Source organism: Lepus europaeus, chromosome 8 (assembly GCF_033115175.1).
Source record: "Lepus europaeus isolate LE1 chromosome 8, mLepTim1.pri, whole genome shotgun sequence".
Classification (NCBI taxonomy): domain Eukaryota; kingdom Metazoa; phylum Chordata; class Mammalia; order Lagomorpha; family Leporidae; genus Lepus; species Lepus europaeus.
In genome coordinates this window covers 82,339,158-82,360,680 of record NC_084834.1, presented here as the reverse complement: position 1 = coordinate 82,360,680, position 21,523 = coordinate 82,339,158, and the positions used below count along the sequence as shown (strand labels likewise).

Sequence of the window (21,523 nt, the reverse complement as noted above, 5' to 3'; positions counted from 1 at the left end):
TCAGACAGGGAGTCCTCTAATTAGTGTCAAATGGAAGCCATGAGGCAAGAGCTCGCAGATAGAAGTAGTACCCCATCCAGCTGCCTGACAGCATTGGCCTGCTGTTTACTGCTGCTACCTAATGAGCAGCTATGACTTGGGACAGAGGCCCGAGCAGTCAGACAGCCCCCAACCACCAGCAGCCAGCCACCCTGTCTTGTATGTTGTGTCCTTGTGCCCTGGCTCTGCTCCTCCTGTACATCATCAGGCTCTGAGGCAACCCAGCAGGCCATACAGATCTGACACACATGCACCTCATACAGTGCCCCATTCCTTGACTAGAATCTGGCCACGTGGAAATGCAGAAGCCTGAGAAAAGTGAGGGTTAATTGCAGTTTCTTCTGCTTCAGCAGGAAGACATAATGAGCTTATGTTGATCATGTTCGGTGTCTAGTTAGCATAATAGGGAAAGCTGATGTTCCCAGTGAACCTGGCACCTGACAAATTCTAAAGCTAAAATGATGTTTGTTTATAAGCCATTAGAAGAAAAGAAACATAATTAGAAATCTTTGAGATTACAGTCATGCCAATCAATCAGTCCTAGCTTCTTTCCAGTACGCCCTAATTACCTCATCAAGACGTCTAAAGAGCGATCGATAGTAATTATCTGATTACTATAGATCTTCATTACGTCCAAATTATCTCCCTGGGATGTCTAAAAGAAGATGCATTGTATTCTGGGAGGTAATTGTACCCAACAACGTATAATCCTCACCCATCCCTACAATCAGCATAGACTGCCAGAGGATTCAGAGAGCATTATCAGCTTTCTTGGCAGAGAGGAACACTGAATTAACTCTCACTGCCTATTGGCCATGACCTTGAGTCAGGGAAGCCAACACCACACTCTGAGCATACAATCTAGACTGGAGATAGCCCAAGAATAGGACTCAGTCCTTCACCTCGGAAATCATGGCGAAGTCTGGCCTGGAGAGCCCCTTGTTCCTAGAGAAAGGACCATGTAAAGTGCCATTGTTAAAGACATCAGGGCCAGAGACCAACACTCCCCTCAGCCAGGAGCGTCACACAGCTGCTCCACAAAGCTGGGAGAAATCCGTTTTCTTCCCTTCGATTGGATATGAACTCTGGAGAAAGATGGACTTGCCAACAGGAGGCCACTAAGCTTGGAGCAGACGTCTCTAAATATAATCCTAGCAGTCAATGTATTTTTTGTGTCTGTACATTAGAGCTATGTTAAAACATCAGTAGGTTAATAGAGTACTTTATAAAATATACATAAAGTTAAAAGTATGATCTCAGATAAACACACACAGGAGTACCAATACTGTCTTTCCTTGTCCCCATGGTTCACTGGGCCTGGAGGGTGTGGACTGTGTTTTGCAGCCTGCCAACTCCATACCTCCCTCTCTCCAGCACCTTGGGAACAAGATCAACCCAGGGGTGAATGATTGAGGCCAAAAGAATCTCTACCAAACTGGAATTTGACCTTTTTCCTCTGCAAAGTAGCAACTGGTACCATCACACTCAGGATGTTCAATGACAGCTAACATTACAGGCTAAAGGAAAAGACAAGACCGCAGCATGAATTATTAAGGGTATTCAAGTATAAATTTAACCAATAAAGAAAACAACTCCTTGGCAACTAAAATAATCTAAATCCACACATGAGTCCAGACGTCTCATGTGGCAAATTCCATATGTAAATTGTGTATCAGGAGACAGAGTCAGCCAGCCCATTTGACAGGCTAAGGCAGTTTTTGTTCCATATTGTTATGGTTTTAAGCGTTATAATTGGAGATTTGCTCTAGCAGATTCCATTTAAAACATGCTGTAAGTTGTACTTCAGAAACCTTGATTTTCCGAATTCTTTTGGCATGAAATCATTTTGGTTAATATATAGATGATACCAATATGTAATAGGACATAAAAATAACTGACATACAAATCAATAAGATATGGCTGCACGGCTTAATGTTTTCCTCTCCTTAATCTTCCTGGGAACTTTCATTCAGCATCAGTGGGACCGTGAGACCTGCCAGGAACCAAGGCAGGCTCTGAGCCACACAGACAAGTCCTTGTCCCTATGTCCAACTGCTCCTGGCCCATGGGGCTGGGAGTCCACCATGAAAACACTGTATCACATCACAGCATGCTCAGCCTACAACAGCTTCCAGACAAGTGGCTTTTGGATCACAAAGGTTAGGATATTTCCCACACGTTAAAAGAAAACAAGAACAAAATATACTTAAGGTCAAGAGATTTAGGAAGGCATAAGAAAAATATCGGGACCGTGGAAAGAAATGCCGCAATAAAAATTAGGATCATCCAGGCTCTTTGTTCTCTGCAATATAAATACCATCTCCTGCTTTGAAGAAGTTGTCCTCCCTCTGGGCGGCATCTCCCACCTCAGAGGCTTGCTTAGGCTCTGGGTGGATGCACCTGTTGCTTTGAAGGGCTTGCTCTGCGTACGTGAGAAGGTATTAGTTTCTCACTTCCTTGTCCATCTGTGACTCCCTCCCTCTACCTTGATCTTGAAAAATGACACCCCCAAGAGTTGGTTACTGACAGAGGTGTCTCCATCCCATCCCCTCGTGGCAACCCACACATCTGCGCACTCGTGAACTCCAACGACAGTGTCACCAAGCAGGCCACAATCGTAGGAGACAGGCTCCTTCCCTGATGCAGTGGCTGCATCTGAGGCAAGTCTGAGTGAGGGCTGCATTGATTCCAGGAGGCTGTGAGAGATGGCTCTGAAGGCAGGGACAAGGGATTCCGCAGTAGAAACAAGCAGCTTGCGCAATAACCAATTAAACCGAGACATTATCCATGCCAAGCCATTAGCCTGGGCTGCTTAAGAGCCACAATAAATTCAAGCTGCTTTAAAGGCTGCTGTGCACCGAGGGAGCCCCTCTGGCCTGTGCCCAGAGCTCTCCCAGTCTCGTGGACCACAAGCTCTGCCCTCGTTAAGGCCTGATAGAGAGAGAGAGGCAAGAGCGAGGATATGTCTGGAGGCTTTTACCCCTGTGCTCTGTGCTCTGTGCTCTGGTTTGCATGGGCATCCTTGTCAGAGGGAAGGTGCCTCTGCCTCCTCTGACTCCCTTGGGCTGCCTTCTCCTCCTGGCCACTTTCCCTTCAGTATCGGTCTCATAAGTATTGCTCCCTGGTGGCCCTCACACCGCAGAACACTGCACACGCAGGGAGGCTGCAGGGATCTTTAAGGGCAGCAACCTCTGCCTGCAGGCACCTCGTGGAAGCTGGGGACAGAGTATTACAGACACAGTGACTTTGTGCCCAAACAGTCTGGGGCAGATGTACTGGGCCCCAGACTCCAGGCACTGGCACTGCTGCCTGGGTCTATGCCCTACCTTGGCCTCCTCTGCCCACCCCCCTCTTCCACCTCCTCCTCTGCTCACCCCTACCCTGCAGGAGAACTTGCCCCTCTCTCAGTCCAGGGCTCCAAACTCTGCCATTTCTACCTCTGAGGAGCTGGTTTTTGCAGCCACTATCTCACAGGGTGTTCTCTTTTGCAAAACGTCTAGCCTATCAGCTCTCTTTGTCTCTTACTTTCTTTCCAACTCTTTTCCCATCATTCTTTTTTTTTTAGAAACCTCATCAGCTAGAGAAAAGATGAAACAAATGCCTAACCTCAAGTCCTCTGGAACTCATAGAAATTGCTGCAAGAGGAGGCAACGTGAGGGCCTTGTTTGCCCCTGCCTTGCTGGGTTCTTGGTATTGAATCTCCATCGCACTGTTTGTGCACTTTTTATTCTTCATGGAAACCCCAAGCCATGAACTGGCTAGCCTTACTGAAGCTTGGGATGAGCAGCACGAGCAGGAGCACGCAGCTTCTGTGTGCAAAGCACTAAGATGACTGCACAGCAAAGACAGCGAGGGGAGCAGCAGCTAGCCTTGAACTCTGGTTGTTTCTGTTTGGCTTGGCGTTCCCGCTGCACACACAGCCCTGTCCCAAGCACTGAGGCTCAGGTATAGGCTGTGGTGCTCCCTTTCATTGTGCTTCTGCGACCCAGACACCCTTGCTCTCCAGAGCACAAAGACCACCCCAGCAAGTATCCAGCGTGCCACCTGTACGAAGCCTCCAAAGATCAACTCTCACTGAGTGCATGCAATGAGTGGAGTTAAAAAAAAAATCCCAGCTGCCATCAGGTTTTCTGGAACCTGCCTTGCTTCAGTGCAGTCTTTAATCCTGTGTTGAAACCTGCCCTTGTCATCTGGGGCTCAGAACCTTCTCTCTTTGCTACTGAGGCTGTCGCCACTGACTCTGTCACAGCTGTGCACTTGCACGCCACCAAAGCAGAGGCCAAAAAGTGCAGTCATCTTTCTCTGTGTGCTCTGCCAGCTTTTCAATGAGGCTGCTCTCAGCCCCGTGTGTGCTGGCTCCTTGTCTGGCCTCCAGGCTCAGGCTGTTGGGCTGGGCAGCCAGGGGACATCTGACGGCCAGCCCAACCTCTCCCACCTGCTCGGGGTAGCACGGCTGGCGCCAGGCCTGGAGTTGCTACTCTCCCCTCCTGTGTTCACGCTGGGTGCTTTGCTCTCCCCTGGAGTTTGTCTGCTCTGCTTCATCTCTAATCATCACAAGGCTGGATGCGGTGGCCATATGCATGCAGCCCCCTTGTCAAGTCACTGCACTTCTGGGGGCTCTGCCCGCTGTTCCTACAGCTGCTGTCACCATGAAGGCTTGGCCAGAGCTGCCACTAACAGCCTGCCCAGTCAGGGTGGTTACTGATGCTTCGAAAGCAAAGTGCCAAGGTGTAGAGCTCTCAGGGAATTGGCCTTGTCACCCGCATCCATCTGAGCCTACCCAAAAAGATAACTGAGTATCACTCAATTCTCCAGCAGGCGCCATCCCACTCCCTCCCTTCACCTCCACTCTGCAGTGTTTCTTCCATTCTCCGCTTTCCCCAAGGTCACTCCGTGACCTTTCACAGAGGGATGACCCCACACCAAAGCCTGGATTTGAGCGAGTGAAAAGGGAAGTGGCCCAAGGAAAATCTTCCCTCTCCCATCTATGAATTGGACCTGGGACTCCTGAGGCTGTTCTAGGACATTCCATGTCACCTTGTATTTCCTTTCAGCCTTCCACATGTTCTTTTTGAGCTGCTCTGTTTGCTTTCTATTTTTACCATTAAGAAATGACCACAAACTGAATGACTAAGAACAACACAAACGTATTATCTGACATTTCCGCAGGCCAAAAGCCTGATACATGTGGCACAAGGCTAAAGTCAAGGTGTTGGTGGGGCTGCCTGCCTTCCTGGAGGCTCAAGGGGGAGAATTTCCTTGTCTTTTCTGCCTTCCAGAGTGCGGTCAGGTTTCTTGGCTTAGGTTTCCCTCCCCCTACCTTCAAATCCAGCAGTGGCAAAATTCTCCAATCCTCTCTCCATGGTCATGACTCTTCCTGACTGTGGCTGGGAAAGTTTCTCCACTTTCAAGAGCCTGTGTAACTAGATTGGATCTACCCAGATAATCTGGGATGATCTCCTCTTCTCTTGCAATCACATCTGAGGACCAGAGTTACAGGTTCTGAGCAGGAATTGTAGGTGTCTTTTTTTTGGAGGGTGGGGGTGGGGGGTCGGGGGAGTTGTGCATACCGCAACTTCTATTTTTCTTTTCTTTTTTTTTTTTGGACTGGCAGAGTGGATAGTGAGAGAGAGAGACAGAGAGAAAGGTCTTCCTTTGCCATTGGCTCACCCTCCAATGGCTGCTGCAGCCGGCGTGCTGCAGCCGGCGCACCGCGCTAATCCGAAGCCAGGAGCCAGCTGCTTCTCCTGGTCTCCCATGTGGGTGCAGGGTCCAAGGACCTGGGCCATCCTCCACTGCCTTCCTGGGCCATAGCAGAGAGCTGGCCTGGAAGAGGGGCAACCGGGACAGAATCCGGCACCCCAACCGGGACTAGAACCCGGAGTGCCGGCGTTGCAGGCGGAGGATTAGCTTAGTGAGCCGCGGCGCCAGTCCACAACTTCTATTTTCAATCTCTCAAAAAATAAATTCAAAGGGCTGGCACTATGGCACAGTGGGTTAAGCCATTGCTTGTGACATCAACACCCTATATCGGAGTGCTGGTTCAAGTCCCGGCTGTTCTGTTTCTGATACAGCTCCCTGCAGGTGCACCTGGAAGGCAGTAGAAGATGACTCGAGTACTTGGGCCACTGCCACCTATGTGGGAGAGCCAATTGAGTCAGGCTTGGTGCATTTTTTCTTGCTGTTATCTAATACATTGTTGCATACATATATACACATACATATGTGTGCATGTGTATGAGTCTATATCTATCCATATCTATCTTCATGGAATTCCAGAGACCAGGATCCTGAAAGTGTAAAATATAGGTCAGGCTTGTTTTGAGGCTGTTGAGGAGACCAAAGGAACGGAAGGCTCACTAGGGCCAATTCCATGCAAAGCCAGCCTTAGAAGGCCCAGAAGAGCAGACTGGAGAGTTCTGAGCTCAGGCCACAGCTTGCCACAGAGGAAATACTGGAAGGACACAGTAGGAGAGACCACAGTTGGTGGGATGAAAATCAAACTAGCTTCCCCCTTTAACAGGCTGCCTATCACTGTTGACTGCTGTGGCCCAAGGAAGTGGGTATCATACAATTCACAACTGGGCTTCATCCAACCTACTTTCTTTTTCTCCATTTTGAGTGTCTCATTCTTCTTTCACGATTTCCCCTTACAATTATTACTCACACAGTTGATACTGCATACTACAGACTTGACAATTGTATGTGAAACTGAATCAATCCAAGAAAGCCTTCTCCTTGCAAAATGATTCCGTAAAGAAAGCCAGATCCTCATTATTTGGTCTGTTTCACATACACATTTGTTAGAGAATCAATAAAAATCACACACTGCTGTTTCTATATACAAAGAACTCTTCCTTTAGTTTCTAAATCTCAGAACTTAGCATAAACCCCTTTATGATGAGCTGAGAATCTTATAAATTGTGCCCTTTGGATAGTGGGGCAGACATTAGTTATTTCCACATTGATATGTTTCTCCCTGGGTGTTTTTAAACTTAGCCGAAATGTAAGCTTCATCTCTGTTAATTTCCTGTCTATTTATACTAGGATTTAAGCCTTCACAAATAATGAAAGGAAAACACTGTTTTTATTACTTTAATCACCCGAAGAGTGGGAAAAAGTACAGCTCTGTTGCACCAAAGTCTTTCAATAGGCTTAACCTCTCTATTGAAGTTGCTTCTGAACTATTCTCTCAATTCTTAGCATCTTTATCTGTTGCTGTGAACTCAACATGAGCATTGCTCCCCAGGTCCTTCAAGGAGAAACATGAGGGAAAAGCTTCCCCTGAAATCTGTGGACAAGAATTCCACCATCTCCCACCAGCCTTGACCTTCTAGTTCCCATGATAGTCACTGCTAACTTTCTAATTCTACATCAGTGCTTCCAAATGGTAATGCAGCTTTTAAGTTTCAGGTGACCATTTTTTGCCTTGAGGCTTAAAAAAAAAAAAAAAAAACCTCAGGGAAATTATTACAAAAACTTCCAAACTCAAAAGGGACGTGGGGAGATAAAAGAGTATATTAGGGTTGCTTGAGGCTGACTGATGTGGAGGTATCAATTTTTCCCCATCCACATGGGTACTGTAACCACATACAATAAAAAAAAATCATAATTAGTCTTCTTGAAACACTGGGCTTGAGACAGTCTGGACCAATGAGTTTTTCTAATAGCTCTCAGGGACTGTGTAGGTATGACCCCCGAGAACAAATGTTCCACTGACCTCCATCTCTGCCCTAGTCCAACATTTCCATGAGTCTGTCTGCAATTCAGGAAGAATCCCCAGCACCTGGCTGTAACTATAAGAAAATACCAAATCTTGGGAGACTGACCTTCAGACGTGCTTTTCTGTGCTGGAGATGGAGGTGGCAAGGAGTTGGATTAAGACACAAACAAGTCAGCAGAGTTCCTGTCCATTAAAATACAGACTAAGTGAGAACCTTGAAGTCAAAGGGATAGCAGCTGAGGGGACTTGCATTGCAAGCTTAGGGTTACTACTAAGTGTGACAGGGCCAGAGATTCAATAAGGGACTTCAGGAGAATGAATGATACATGGAAAAACAGTGGTATAGAATCTGACTAATAAGAAAATATAGACAACAAAAGGTGATGAGGAAGCAAGAGAGGCATCTCTTTAGAGATTGCAGTATATCCAGTCAGAGATGTCTGAGTTTTTTAATAGCATCTCTACAGTGTGTAAGTGGTGATGGAGAGAGCTTGTTCAGTGGAGGCCATCCTTGGCTACAGAAATTAGGAGTGTGCAGCAGTTCAAGATGACAAGAGACTTCAGGGTGGAACCGAGTTCCCTGTATAAGCAGGAATAGATGAGGGCTTTGTGGACCAGAGGACCAGAGAACAAAAGGCAGTTCCCTGTGCCATGTGTGAGAGAGAATGGACGGTCACTTGGAATTTGAGACAATGATGGGAATCAAGTGGGTGGAAAGAAGAGTCCAGGGCAGGAGATGCATGGCAGTCTGTGTAAAGGAATTCAAGTGGACAATGAGCAATAGAGTGAGGATCCAGCCCAGGAAATGGAGAGCTGAACCAGCAGTGATCATGGGGTATGAGAAGTTTTAGAATTTTTCCTCTTGGCCTTTTGGTTAGAGGGTATGGTCTTCTCTAGAGGTGTTGTAACGGCTGAGGTGGTACCTAGAAGAACCAGTGACAGTGATTGCGAACCAAGAGAAGAAGGGATGGCAGAAAGAATGATTTGAAGATGTGGGAAATTTTATCCTTAATAGAATCCAAGTTCCAAAAGAATTATGAAACTGTTTAGGATGAAGGTTCTTAACTTGGCTGCATGATAAGATGACACAGCAAGTACTCAAAATAATCCCTAGGACCAGCCCAGTTGGGTAGGATCTTGGAGTGAGTCTTCTGTAAAGCTCCTTGCCTGAATCTCTGTGCACTGAGATAGAAAACTACTGATGTAGGAAGAACAGGAGTGGGTAGGTTTGGAGAAGCAGGAGGAATTTGGGAGGGGTGAGGCAAAAGATCGCATGTCTGGATAACTGTGATCAGAGAAGCAAGGAGCTGGAGGAAAGCTAAGAGGGAACCTCAGCAGGTAGGGTACCATGGGGGACACTTTAGTACAAAAGGACATTTTTGAGCTAATCAACCCCAAGTTTTTCCAATTCAAGCTTCAATGTTAGGCAGTGTTGACACTAATTGTCTCACTGGTAGGTGGGATGGGTCATTTACCTAGAAGTAGGATTTTGGTATTTCTGCACTATTAAAAGGCCATGAGGTACAAGAAAGCTTCATCCATTATTCATATTTGTTTCAGGCTAGGCACTAGATCCCCAGATGCTGAGAATTTACAAATGCCTGCTTGGAAAGTGTTGACTCAATACAAAGTGCTCTTGGGTTGTTTTCTTTGCTTAAAGCTATACATCAACTTTTCTCAGAGTTGACTCTTTGCTTCTCTTTATCACTATTTTAAATAACCAAAAGTATTTTAGAAAAGATGACATTTTTGCATATATTTGTGTATATGTCAGTTTGGAAGACAGATCAAGGATTCCTGAGTATGACCATGTGTATAATATCAAAGGCATGCATGTATATCAAACATTTTGGATATAAAATGAATCTTCTGCATTGTGTTCTTTGCAATGCATGATTCTTCTTGGAATTGTTCAAAAGACTTGCTTTAATCAGATCCCATGATTCCCCTACAAATACAATTTTCTTTGAGAAGAATCTAATCCTTCCTTGATTTCTATCCTGAAATCCAGTGCCTTAGAAGTATTACATTGGTAAGGAATATAAAAGAAGTAAACCTGAGCTTTACACTGGAGATGTGTGTTCACAGAATTTATTCAATATCAGAAAATCCTACAGGCCCTACTTTCAAAAATATATCAGGCAACCAACCAAATCTCATCCCCTCTTTGGGGACCATGCTGATCACATCCATTGAGAGGCACAGGTAACTGCAATAAGCTTTTCTTTTATCTCTTTCCATTTGTGTTCTCCATGACCCATTCCCATGGCCCACTGCCCAGGACCCCCTGGGCAACACTCAGTTTTCATGACTCACAACTTCCCTTTGCCTGGGAACCCCAGAAGTAACCCTCTTGATATTCAGAGGTTTCTTGGCTTATCTGATTTATTTTCCTTCTCCACATATCCAACCTCCTCAAATCCTTTGTGGGCTACCCCTCCCCTCAGCAAGTCCTTATTGTTCCAGAGGCAGTAGGGTGTGGTTCTTCAAGAAGCCCAGCTTAGCTGAGAGCCCAACGGCAGCAGAGGACATGGGCATGAAGCTTATTTTATCCACTTAATAGCTGCATGATGTAGACCAACTCACTTAACCTTGCTGTGCCTTGGGTTGCACATCAGTGAGGACAGTGCTACTTAGAGGTGGTTATGAAGATTTCTAATCTTCACATCCATATTTCTAACTGTTCCTCAGGCATCTGTGTCTAGATGTCTAATTCATACAATCAATTTAGCATTCCAAAGGAAAAAAAGCAGTGTAATGGACTGAATATTTGTGTCTGCCAAAAATTTGTATGTTGAAATCCTAACCCCCATGTGATGGTATTCAGAAGTGGGCCTTTGAGAGGCGGTTATGTCACGGAGGGGGAGCCCTCATGAAGGGAATTAGTACCCTTGTCAAAGTGATGTCAGAGCCCCCTCTTCCAGCTGAGGCATTGAGAAGTGGGCAGCCTGGAGCCCCTCACCAGAGCCCAACAGTGCTGGCACCCTGGTCTCAGCCTTCCAGCCTGCATGAATGTGAAAAGGCTGTGGTGCTTTGTCATAATAGGCCGCACCAAGCCAGGCTATAGAACAAAGCTTTCTGTCCCTTGAGCTTGTCCCTGCAATGTAGAGACAGAAACTTGATCTTCTGGCCCACCCTTGAGTGTCAATTGCCAAACCCAATAAAGGCTTCTTGAACAGGCCTTTTATGCCTGTTCCTCTCCTCTCTCTGCTCTGTCATCACCACAGATGCTCCAGGTACTCTTTCTTACCTTGATTCTGTTTTCCACTGAAGTCAGACTAATATTTTTAACATGTTTCCATCATTTCTCTCTCCTGTTTAGACATCCCCAGTCTTTATCACCTCAATAAACTCAATATCGACCCCTCTCTCTGACAATCAAGGTCCATCCCAATGAAACCCCTGTATATTATCCTAGGCTTGCGATGATGAGCCTGTAGTAGGTCTTTACTTATTGTTCACATCTGTATTTCTTCATGCTATTCCCACCACCTAGAAATATGGTAATTTTTCCCCCCATTACTTCTGCCTGAAGGCCAACTTCCATTAGGGCCAAATGTTAGCTCCTTTGCAGATGTCCTCAAAACAATAAGATGCCTCCCTCTTCTGAACTAGCATAGAACTTTGCATCCAGCTGTGGTGTTGCTCTCAGTCAACTTACCTCCTCATCCTTGGAATGTTTCTTTTATTCCTGCTTCTACATCATAACTTCCTCAAAGGCAGGCGCTTATAATATCCCTGAAAGCTTCAACTGGGATGAAATGAATGGCCATAATCGCACCAGGAATTAAGCTCATTTGTTCTGCAAAGCAGCAGCCTGTTGTCAAATACCCTCTCCCTCACAGCCCTCGTAAAGAGAATGGGAATGCATATAAATGAAGTAGCACACAAGAGGAACATACAATGTGAGCAATTACGCCAACTCCTGTTATAGGAAGAACACAGCTGAGATAAACGTGGAAGCAGATTATTTACCATCCATGGGTCTCACTGCCAGATTCTTCTAAATTTTTCATTAAAAGAAATCAAGGAAAATAAACAAAAGTAGCCCTTGGGAAGAATCAGAATAAAGGAAATAGCTCATATATCAGCATGGCTTCAGAGAAATGTCTCTCTTCTGTAAACTGCGTCCTTTGGAGCCAAATGCATGTGCTCACAGACTTGGGTACATACACACGCACACACACACACACACATCTCTAAATATGGATAGCCACACCAAAGCTGGGTTTCCAGATGAGGGAGAAGAGGGGGGTTGAAGGGGTGCCACTTACCTTCAGGGCATCCTGTGTGTCATCCAGACAGTAGACCCGGATGCTGTACTCCAGGGAGGAGCAACAGAGGGGCCCAAAGATGGCCAGCTTCAGTCGCTTTGCAGCTGCCTTGTTGGTGGACTGGCCGACTAGGGCGTAGGTGCTGAGGTTCTCTGTGAGGATGTGGCAGGCTTCTGCATCCAGCTGAATGTAGCAAGGGGTAGTGAAGTTTTCCTCTCCGACCACCACCACGTCCTGGGGGATGGAAGACAGGATCCATGATGAGCCACCGAGGACAGGTGCAGGCCATCATGGATGGTGGCACATGGGATGGAGTAAGACTTCTCAGTTTTGAGTGCTCTTTTTCCTGTTCTCTTTTTTAGGCTTTAGGATACCTCTCTTTCCATTCTTAGTTGTTATCTTCCTAACATTAGCTTATACTGATGATATCTTTTATTTAGATGTACTTTAATATTTTTAATCTTCCAAGAATCTACACCACTGGGTTCTACATAAAAATCTAAAAGACATTCATCAATTGTCCTATTAACATTAGTGTACCTGAATTTACTATTCTTATGAAAATTTAATGCTTCAATCTCTACATTTCCTATTTAATTCAAAAATATGATTGTACTCCCATTATTGCATTTCTTTTTCTCTGAAAATGTGTTATTTTGGGAAACAATTAGAGAAATTAAGGATTTATACAATACCATTCTACTTCACTCTTTCAAAATTTGCCTGTCAATTACTTCCAAAAGTAATACACTGCTCTTTCTAAAGAATTCTGATTGTTGAATTTCTAAAGAAAACTCTATTACCTGTAAGACAATTTTTTTCTGTTATTTTTCATGGAAGTCATTGAACTATTTATTTATTTATTTTGACAGGCAGAGTGGAAGTGAGAGAGACAGAGAGAAAGGTCTTCCTTTACTGTTGGTTCACCCTCCAATGGCCGCTGCGGCCGGTGTGCTGCGGCCGGCGTACCGCACTGATCCCAAGGCAGGAGCCAGGTGCTTATTCTGGTCTCCCATGCGGGTGCAGGGCCCAAGGACCTGGGACATCCTCCACTGCCTTCCTGGGCCACAGCAGAGAGCTGGACTGGAAGAGGAGCAACTGGGACAGAATCCGCCACCCCGACTGGGACTAGAACCTGGTGTGCCAGTGCCGCAGGGGGAGGATTAGCCTATTGAGCCACAGCGCCAACCCACTGAACTATTTATATCTAATCTTTTAGACTTTAAAATGTTTAACAAGAAATAAAAAAATACTTGGCAGTGATGACTTTTGTAAACACAGTGGTTAATTCAACCAGGTTTTGATTTAGTTATGTGCCTCCCACTACATTAAGTAAACTGAATGATCAAGTGTAGTATCCATTGACCAAAGGTCATAATTCCGGATTCCTCTTGGGGAAAAGCAGGACAATAAGGAGTGAAGACAGTGCTAAGACCCATGCGCATGTGGGTCTAAAGAGCTCTTTCAACACTTGGCATCAGCCCATGTCTGCTACCTAGGAATGCCAGTCCAGTGACATGGAGCTTTGACTTTTCCAGAATTTGAAAGTTTACCTTTTTAGGTGAAATCCTCCGTATTTTAATTTATTGAAGTTAAAAGAAATTTCATGTGGTAGCAATAAAAACACATGCACAGCATGATTCAGTCTGTGTATTAGGTTATTTGATCTCCACAGGGGCAGCAACCATGGTTCTTTTGTTTTCCACTCTGCCTCAGTGTGCTTGCCTCCTTGTGCGTGTCTAGTAACTATTTGTCAAAAATAATGAATGAATGTACCATCATAAATTTATTTCCTGGGTCTGGAAAAAGATGGGAAAGAAGCAGCCACCTCAGGTAGTTGATGATAAGGTTAGGCCTATTGGAGCTATGATAAAGTTTGTGTTTTAAAAGCACCAATGAAATAAAGTCTATGAGGGTACATCAAGAAGTTCATGTCATGGAATTACATGATAATTTTAACCTTATGCAAAAAATTTGGAAATCCCTGTGTTCACTTTTCATATTAGGCATTTTCCATGAACATTTTGAAGACCCCTGTATGCAAGGATTTCACAATTTTTGAACCAGAAATCTTATATTTTAATTTCATTTTCCACACACTTTTTGAAATATTCTCAAATGGAAGCTCAAACTGAAAAACACAAGAGAGGGACGCTCAGTATGCACAACGGTATTTCAGCCTCAAAAGGACACCTAGGAAGAAGCCCTGTGTTCCAGCTGGACAAAGGGCAACCTACAACATCCCTGGGATTCTAGGGAATCCCCTAGAAGATGTGACCAAGAAAAAATTGCCCATGTCCCAGGCACTTACGAGTCTACAAGTGTTTTCATCAAGACTGTCCACTCTGCTCCTCATCTCTTTATTATTGTTATTGTTGTTATTATTACTCAAACCCAGAAATGGATAAGAGTATTAGAGAATCATGCAAATAATTTAGGATCATTTGAGATTAAGACTTTGAGATGTTTTGTGAATAAGTCATTTCAAGCTTAAAAGAGATTAAAGGTCTATCTGATCAAGTCTGGTCTTACAATAAAGCACATCCCTACACTCCAATCTTAGACTTATTAGTAAGGCCTCTGGCAAAGAGTGTTTCCTCACATGGCTAAGAGTAGAAGACATCTATAGGAGAGAAATTCCTGTTAATCTCAGAGATGTCCTGCTACTTTTGTAACTATAACAGTATGTTTTCTGCAAATATTACAAGCTAGACTTCATTTCTAGAAAAAATATCCCAACTTAATTTTTTTCTAAAAGAAAAATTTCACAAGTAATAACAAAATACACATTATAATCTTTGGATACTTTCACATTTTATGTATCTTCTGAGTTGTATTGAGGTTTATATCATATTTTTGATAATTATTTGATTTTTTGATAAATGTTCCCAAAGTATAGTTACTCAGAGAAGGGTTCTAACTTTCTCACTTATGTATTTTATTTATTTGAAAGGCAGATGGAGAGAGAGAGAGAGAGAGAGAGACAGAAAGACTAACAGAGAGAGATCTCTCAATACTGGTTCACTCCCCAAATGCCTAAAACAGCTAGGGCTAGGCCAGGCCAAATTGAGAAGCTAAGAATTGAATCCAAATCTCCTACTCAGGTGGCAGGGACCCAGGTGCTTCATCCATCATCTGCTGCCTCCAAGAGTACATGTTAGCAGGAAGCTGGAACAGGGAGTGGAGCCAGGACTCAAACCGAGACACTGTAATATGAGATGCAGGCATCTCAAGTGGTGCCTTAACTACTAGGCCAAACACTTCCCCTGAGGGTACTGACATAAGTGCAGTGACATGTTTAAGGCAGTGTCCTTAAGAAATTACCATGGCAACAGCCATAGGGAGCCAAGATGCTCTCGGTGTTCTTCATTCTAGTAGATCTTTGGAAACACACTCTTTCTGTTTCCCTAGATTCAGTCTGCAAGAGCTACATACCAGGTACATGAAGTACCTAACATTTTCTGACACAGGTGCAAAGTTTCTCTACCTGTAAATTAACACATAGGAGGACACTTCAGTATATGAGGATATGAGAAGCAACTGCATTGTGCAGAAGAGCAATGTTTATGACTAGTGGACGTTTGCACCTGTACATTTTTCCTTATTAAATATACACAGTGGAACATGTGCCTTATCTTTTTCCCCATTTTTCATATACTTTTTGAAGTCCCAATGGGATATATAGATTTCAGAAAAAAATTTATTTTGCATGAAAATAGCTGTTAGGCCTATCTGTTAAATTGTTAGTTGGGACAACCACATCCCACATCTGAGTGCCTGGGTCTGACACCTGGTTCCCACTCCTGATTCTAGCTTCCTGCTAGTGGGCACCCTAGGAAGTAGTAGTGATGGCTCAACTAGTTGTCCTGCTACTACCCACGTAAGATTACTGAACTGAATTCCTGGCTCCTGACTGGGATCCTGGCCATAGGAGGCATTTGAGGAGTGAATCAGTAGCTGGGAGATTACTCTATCTTTCCCTTTCTCTTTTTCTCTCTCTGTCTTAACTAAATAATTTAAAAAAAAAAAACCTTAATTCCATTGTTCATGAACTTTTTGATGTAGTCCCCTGTACTTGTGTATGTTCGCCTTCCCAATATACATTATCTCTGTTCAAAAAAGGCTTGTCAAAGATGCTCAAGTATAGTTTTCCTGTGAGTTAGCTATTGTTCCCTCATCATTTTCTTTGTGCCTATGTGCCAGAAAATAAAGCACTTGGAACCTAGTCTGTATGTTGAGAGTTGGGTAAAATTCTACCCACAGCCCACATTTTGCTTAAAAAAAAAAAAAAAAAAAAAAGGCTTCCCATGATTGCCCCACTCATCTGCTTGGGTTGCTCCTGTATTCCATCCTTGTCCCAGTTAGAGGCTCACCTCCCACTGGCCCTGTGCCACCTGGTTCTTGAGCTGAATCTTCCAGTCCTCAGTGTCAGGATCTGCGCAGTGATGCATGGTAAGGATGACGGGGCGGGTCAGCAGAGCTCCTGGAGGCCCACAGCTCACCACAGGCGTCAGAAGTGTCTGTGAGTCTTCCATGGGTGGCCTGGTGGGAGAGCAGAGAATGGGATCAGACATCCCCATAGGGTATACGTCCTTTGTACTCATTAAGTTCTGACTTCTCAAGTTGCACAACCTGGTGGAATAGTTTCCTCTTGGGATTTTTCATGTCTTGGGTGGGGGCAGTGCGGAAGTGCAGCAGAATTAAATGGAAAGACATGCTCCTTATACTAAGTCTTTGATCATGAAAGACTGGAGGTCTTTATGATAACAGTCAATTTGCCCCTGTCACTTTGATCCCCTTCCCTTAGACACAGGTCTGCCTTTGGTAGCTTCCTCTGAATTCATGTACCAATGCTTTCAGGATGGAACGAGAAAGAACAGAGTCAGTGTGAAGTTACATAACCAACTTTTTTGATAATGCTTGTGTTTTTAGGACCTCCCTTGAAAAATACTTCAAAAAAATCACTTCAGAATGAGGACACCCTAGAGGTAAACTTAGTCCCAAAGACTTTCAGGAAGAATTCTAGCTGGTATTTGGCAGAATTGTTCTTTCAAATATGACCAAAAATAATATAGAACTGTATTTCTGTATCAATCTATAATGATATCTCTTTACTTGTATATTTCATACTCAATCGTCTGGGCATAAAGAACTTTAAATCTACAAATTCTTTATTGTTAAAATATCTTTTACTTCTTTACCAAGACTGTAATCAATAGGCAAATGGATCAATGAACCCAACCAATCAACTGATATGTGAGGAAGTTGAGCGGATTGCCCAAATTCTGGCAACTAACAAGCCCAGGTTAGTAATGGGACTAAAACTAATGCCTTCCCAACTACAATACTCAAACTGTTTATTAGAATATCATGACTTTAGAAATCATGGAGTCACAGAATTCTAGAAGGGCTCTCAGGGGTCATTTAACATCACCTTCCTCCCAAAGCAGGGGCCTCTCTACATCATGGCTGACTTGTGGTTAGTGCCTCAGACACACCCAGAATCATAGTTCACTGCTACCGAGCTCACCTCACTGATTATAAAGACTTGGAGTGAACACAACCTGCCTTCTTGAAATTTCTTTCCACATATCCGTGAGCTGCTTTCTGTCTTACTTTGCTTCATGTATTTGAAGCATGTTATGACATTTCTACACTCATTACAGACCAAATGTCTTCATTTTTTGAAGCTCAGCTGGAAAAGTATGATATCCAGTTTTCTTATATTTATACTTTCCTTTTCATTTGGGTGTTTGTCAAGATCTCAAGGTTCTCATTAAATGAGGTATCTGAAAATTAACTCAATACTAGGGTACACAGAGAAGATGACTGCTACTTTCTTTGATTGGGAATGTGCAGTTACATTCATGTGTCACCAAATTGTTGCCTTACATTTTTCTCAATCAAGTCCTTACTTACACATGCTATTTAACAGGCTCCAGTTAGATGGATAGATGGTGATAGTATGGTTAAACATCTCTTTTATAAAAATGAAGCATGAAGCCCCAAGGAGGTAAGTAATTTTTAAAGCTGACCACTCTAAGTGTTCAAAGCACAGAAAGCTCTTAGGCTAAGTCTATATAGTTCTGTGGTTGTAATGATGGCTTTTGAACCCAGGAGCAGAAATTTATATTTAGCTTTTTAATGTCACTTAATAATTTCAGGGTAAATTTCAGCTACCTATTTCTTAATTCTATGTGTTTCTACCAAATATTGGCTGTCTCTTCTGCTCTTTTACCCTCCACAAATCTGATATGCCTGCCATTTATGTCGTCATTCTAATCATTGATGAAACTGTAACACAAGAATATGGCAAGTGCAGGGGCCTTTTCAAGGACATCACTGGAAACCTCTCTCTAGTCTAATGTCAATACTTTGTGTTATTTAGTTCAGCCACATCTAAACCCATTAAAACATACATTGCCTAGTTCACATCTTTCCATTTCATTCACATGCATATGACAAGGGGATATCAGATTCCTTTATAATGGCAATGGCCACTTGAAATTGATTTTTCCTCTAGCCTTTATCTATAGTTTATATATTATTTATTACATAATCTAGAAGTTAGTTAGTTTATTTCTATGGCTTATCCTCATGTAATAGTCACTGAATGATAGCAACTCTGTTATTTTTAATATGGTTGGAAGGTCATTCTCCTTGGACTTCTCAGGATACTGCCTGTTCCTGTCTTTTCAAGGAAGTTTTGTGTAGCAAATGCCTTGGAAAACAGTGTCTACCTCTGGAGCACATGGCAGGCACGTATACTTTTATTGTTAAAGAGGTTCCTTAATCTCAGAGCTCCTTTCCTGGAATGCAACCAGTGAGTATACAGATGTCATCTGATCCTCTCTGTAGAACCCTTTCAGAACTGGACCTTAAGAAACAGGCACAAAAATAATGATAGCCCAGGTAGTGCTGCTAGTAGCACTGTCCCTTGTGTCTAATCTAAAGGTCTTGTGTCTTCTCTTAGCTTCTGTAAAACAATGACAGCCAACTTGGTAACTCATAAACAAGGTCACATTTCAGAACTTTCCAAGTTACCAGTTATTATCAGTTCTAAAAACAGAATTATAATTTGGCACATTTTCCATTTAAACACTCTTGGCTATCACAGCTTCCCCTCTCATTCTAAAATTGCACTAGGCTGTCACCAACCTCTGGTATTTCTTTCTTGTAGAAAACCAAAATGAGTTTTATCTACTTTCAGCCTTTTCATTTTATCTCCATTCTCTATGAATAACAACATAGTTTCCTCTATTAAATCTAAAGTTATCTAGGTACTTGGAAATGTGCTTTGATTTGGGATCCTAAAGTTATTGGCAACAGTCTGAGACTTCATTATTATCCCTTTTATCACTGTGGTTTTCATTTCCTCTTAAGCCAGTTTGTTCTCCTTCTTCCAGAATAAAACTCACTCTCCTAGAACATGAGTAAGGATTTGCTTTCATGGTGTCGTAGTTAATATCACGCCATCTGCCATAGGGAGTGACCTTATTATTGCTCACTTCCACTTTGCCTACTGGAGGGAGAAAGCAACGGCTGCGTTTGCCTGAGCACTACTCTCGCTACCTTTCAGTGACAAGTGTACCTTGAGAAGCAAGCATTCAACTTTTAAGGAAGGCGACTGAAGTGGAATCCATTTCAAGTGGCTCTTGCAATATAGTTGGGGATTGGAAACATCTGTCTTTCAGGCTGGTGTCAGCAGCCGGTGCTTGAGGCGGGAAGGAGGGGGCTCAGCTCACCACTGAGTTGGAACAGAAGGGAGAAGACGATCCCCTGCTGGGATGGGGAACTGTCAGCCCTGTCCTCTCCCAGCACACCCCTGGCATGCAATATTGATGGGCACCATCCTTGGAGGAGGGGTAGCAAGGGAGGGAGGGAGGAAGGAGGAGCAGGAGGTGTCAAAAGAATTTATTAACCCAGTGAGGTGCGAGAATGTGATGAATAGGGAAGTGGTGAAGTGGAATTCATAACAGGGGATCAAAAACAAAGAAGAAATAATGATAAGAATCTCTTATATGTTTTCAAGATGAAAGAACTAACATTGAAATTGGAAACATTCCCAAGCATATATGGAAAGAGTGACTTAGGGAAGGTGAAATTTTTAACTATATGAAACCAAAGGTTATAGTGTCTAAATTCATATTTCCTTTATTTATATAAAGGGAGGATATGAAAATACATAAAACAAAATCATAGAAAAGTACATTTTGTGTTTTCAGAGTGAAGTGTTCACTCCTTGATGTTTCATGTGTTAGCCTAGCTGTTCAGGCAAACAGCCTGTAAATATTAATTGTGGATGATATGGAAATGAACACAAAGCGAAAATTAGCTGCAGAGGTAGCAATTAAGTAGAACTTCAACAATGAACAATGCTTAACATTTTAAAGGCTTTTCAAGTCCAAGAAGGATAATATTGCGGTCAATGCTGGCTGAGTTCTGGTTTCTAGGACAAAGCCCACAGAGAAAAGTTTCTGTTTCCTGCCTGAGAGTCGCTCATCTTTTGCTTGCTGTCACCCAGGAAGAGAACTTCCACACTGAAGTGCAGACTTTACAAAAGTTTCACACAAGCAATTGCATTTGCTGCTCAGGGCACACCTGTAAGGTGGTTAGAATAAGCACTTAGATTGCCTCCTTTCTAGACAGGAAACTGAAGTCCAGAGATATTAACACCACAGCCTGAGGACCCAAAGCTAGTCATCGGCAAGGCTACATTTCACACACAACTCATTCAATTTCTTTCACACAGGGGTGTACTTTGGGTTGCTTATAATAGGTTTAGGGCTTTGATACATTTTTCATGTGTGCTTGCTAGAGCAGGCTCAAAACTGCTGGAAACCATTCTGGCCATCCACCTTTTTTGTGAACTTGCAATGCCTTCCATGAACACAGGCAGCTTTTGTCACATCCCTTGAGGTGACAATCCCACCCTAGCCTCAGCTGCCTTTTAGAGCACATGCCTTCACCATGACTGGTAACTTGAAATATGTATGTTCCAGAGACCTCTCAGGGCCTGCCCCCCCAAATATACGTATATATGTATGTATGCATGTGTGTATCTGGAGGACACACCAAAAGGGAGACCTTCATTCCCCCAAATAGTTCCAAATCTATCCCTGGATTCAATCAGAATGGCCAAACGTGTTCTGGACCGAATGTCTGAATCCTGTGGAATTATTTTACTGAAGTTATATAGTCAGCCTTCCATATCCATGGGTTCCTCATTTGTGGATTCAACCAAATGCAGATTGAAAATGTTCGGAGAAAAATTGTGTCTGTGCTGTAAACATACAGATGATGTTTCTTGTCATTATTCTCTAAAGAAGGCAGCATATTAACTCTTTATGCAGTATTTACACTAGATGAGGTATTGTAGTAAGCTAGGGATGACCTGAAGCACATGGGAGGATGTGTGTAGGTCATATGTAAACACGAAGCCATTTTATATAAGGGACTTGAGCGTCTGCAGATTTGGGTATCCATG

General features: G+C 43.4%; 1 protein-coding gene across 1 annotated transcript in view; it reads right to left on the bottom strand.

The window, feature by feature from the left end:
* UNC5C (unc-5 netrin receptor C) overlaps positions 1–21,523 on the bottom strand; it is a 365,627-nt gene that overhangs the window by 11,064 nt on the left and 333,040 nt on the right. The window contains exons 11-12 of the mRNA XM_062199151.1: positions 16,410–16,578; positions 12,037–12,270 (exon numbers count right to left, since the gene is read on the bottom strand). Coding sequence (XP_062055135.1) covers positions 12,037–12,270; positions 16,410–16,578 — 403 coding nt within the window. The remainder of the gene's footprint in view (positions 1–12,036; positions 12,271–16,409; positions 16,579–21,523) is intronic.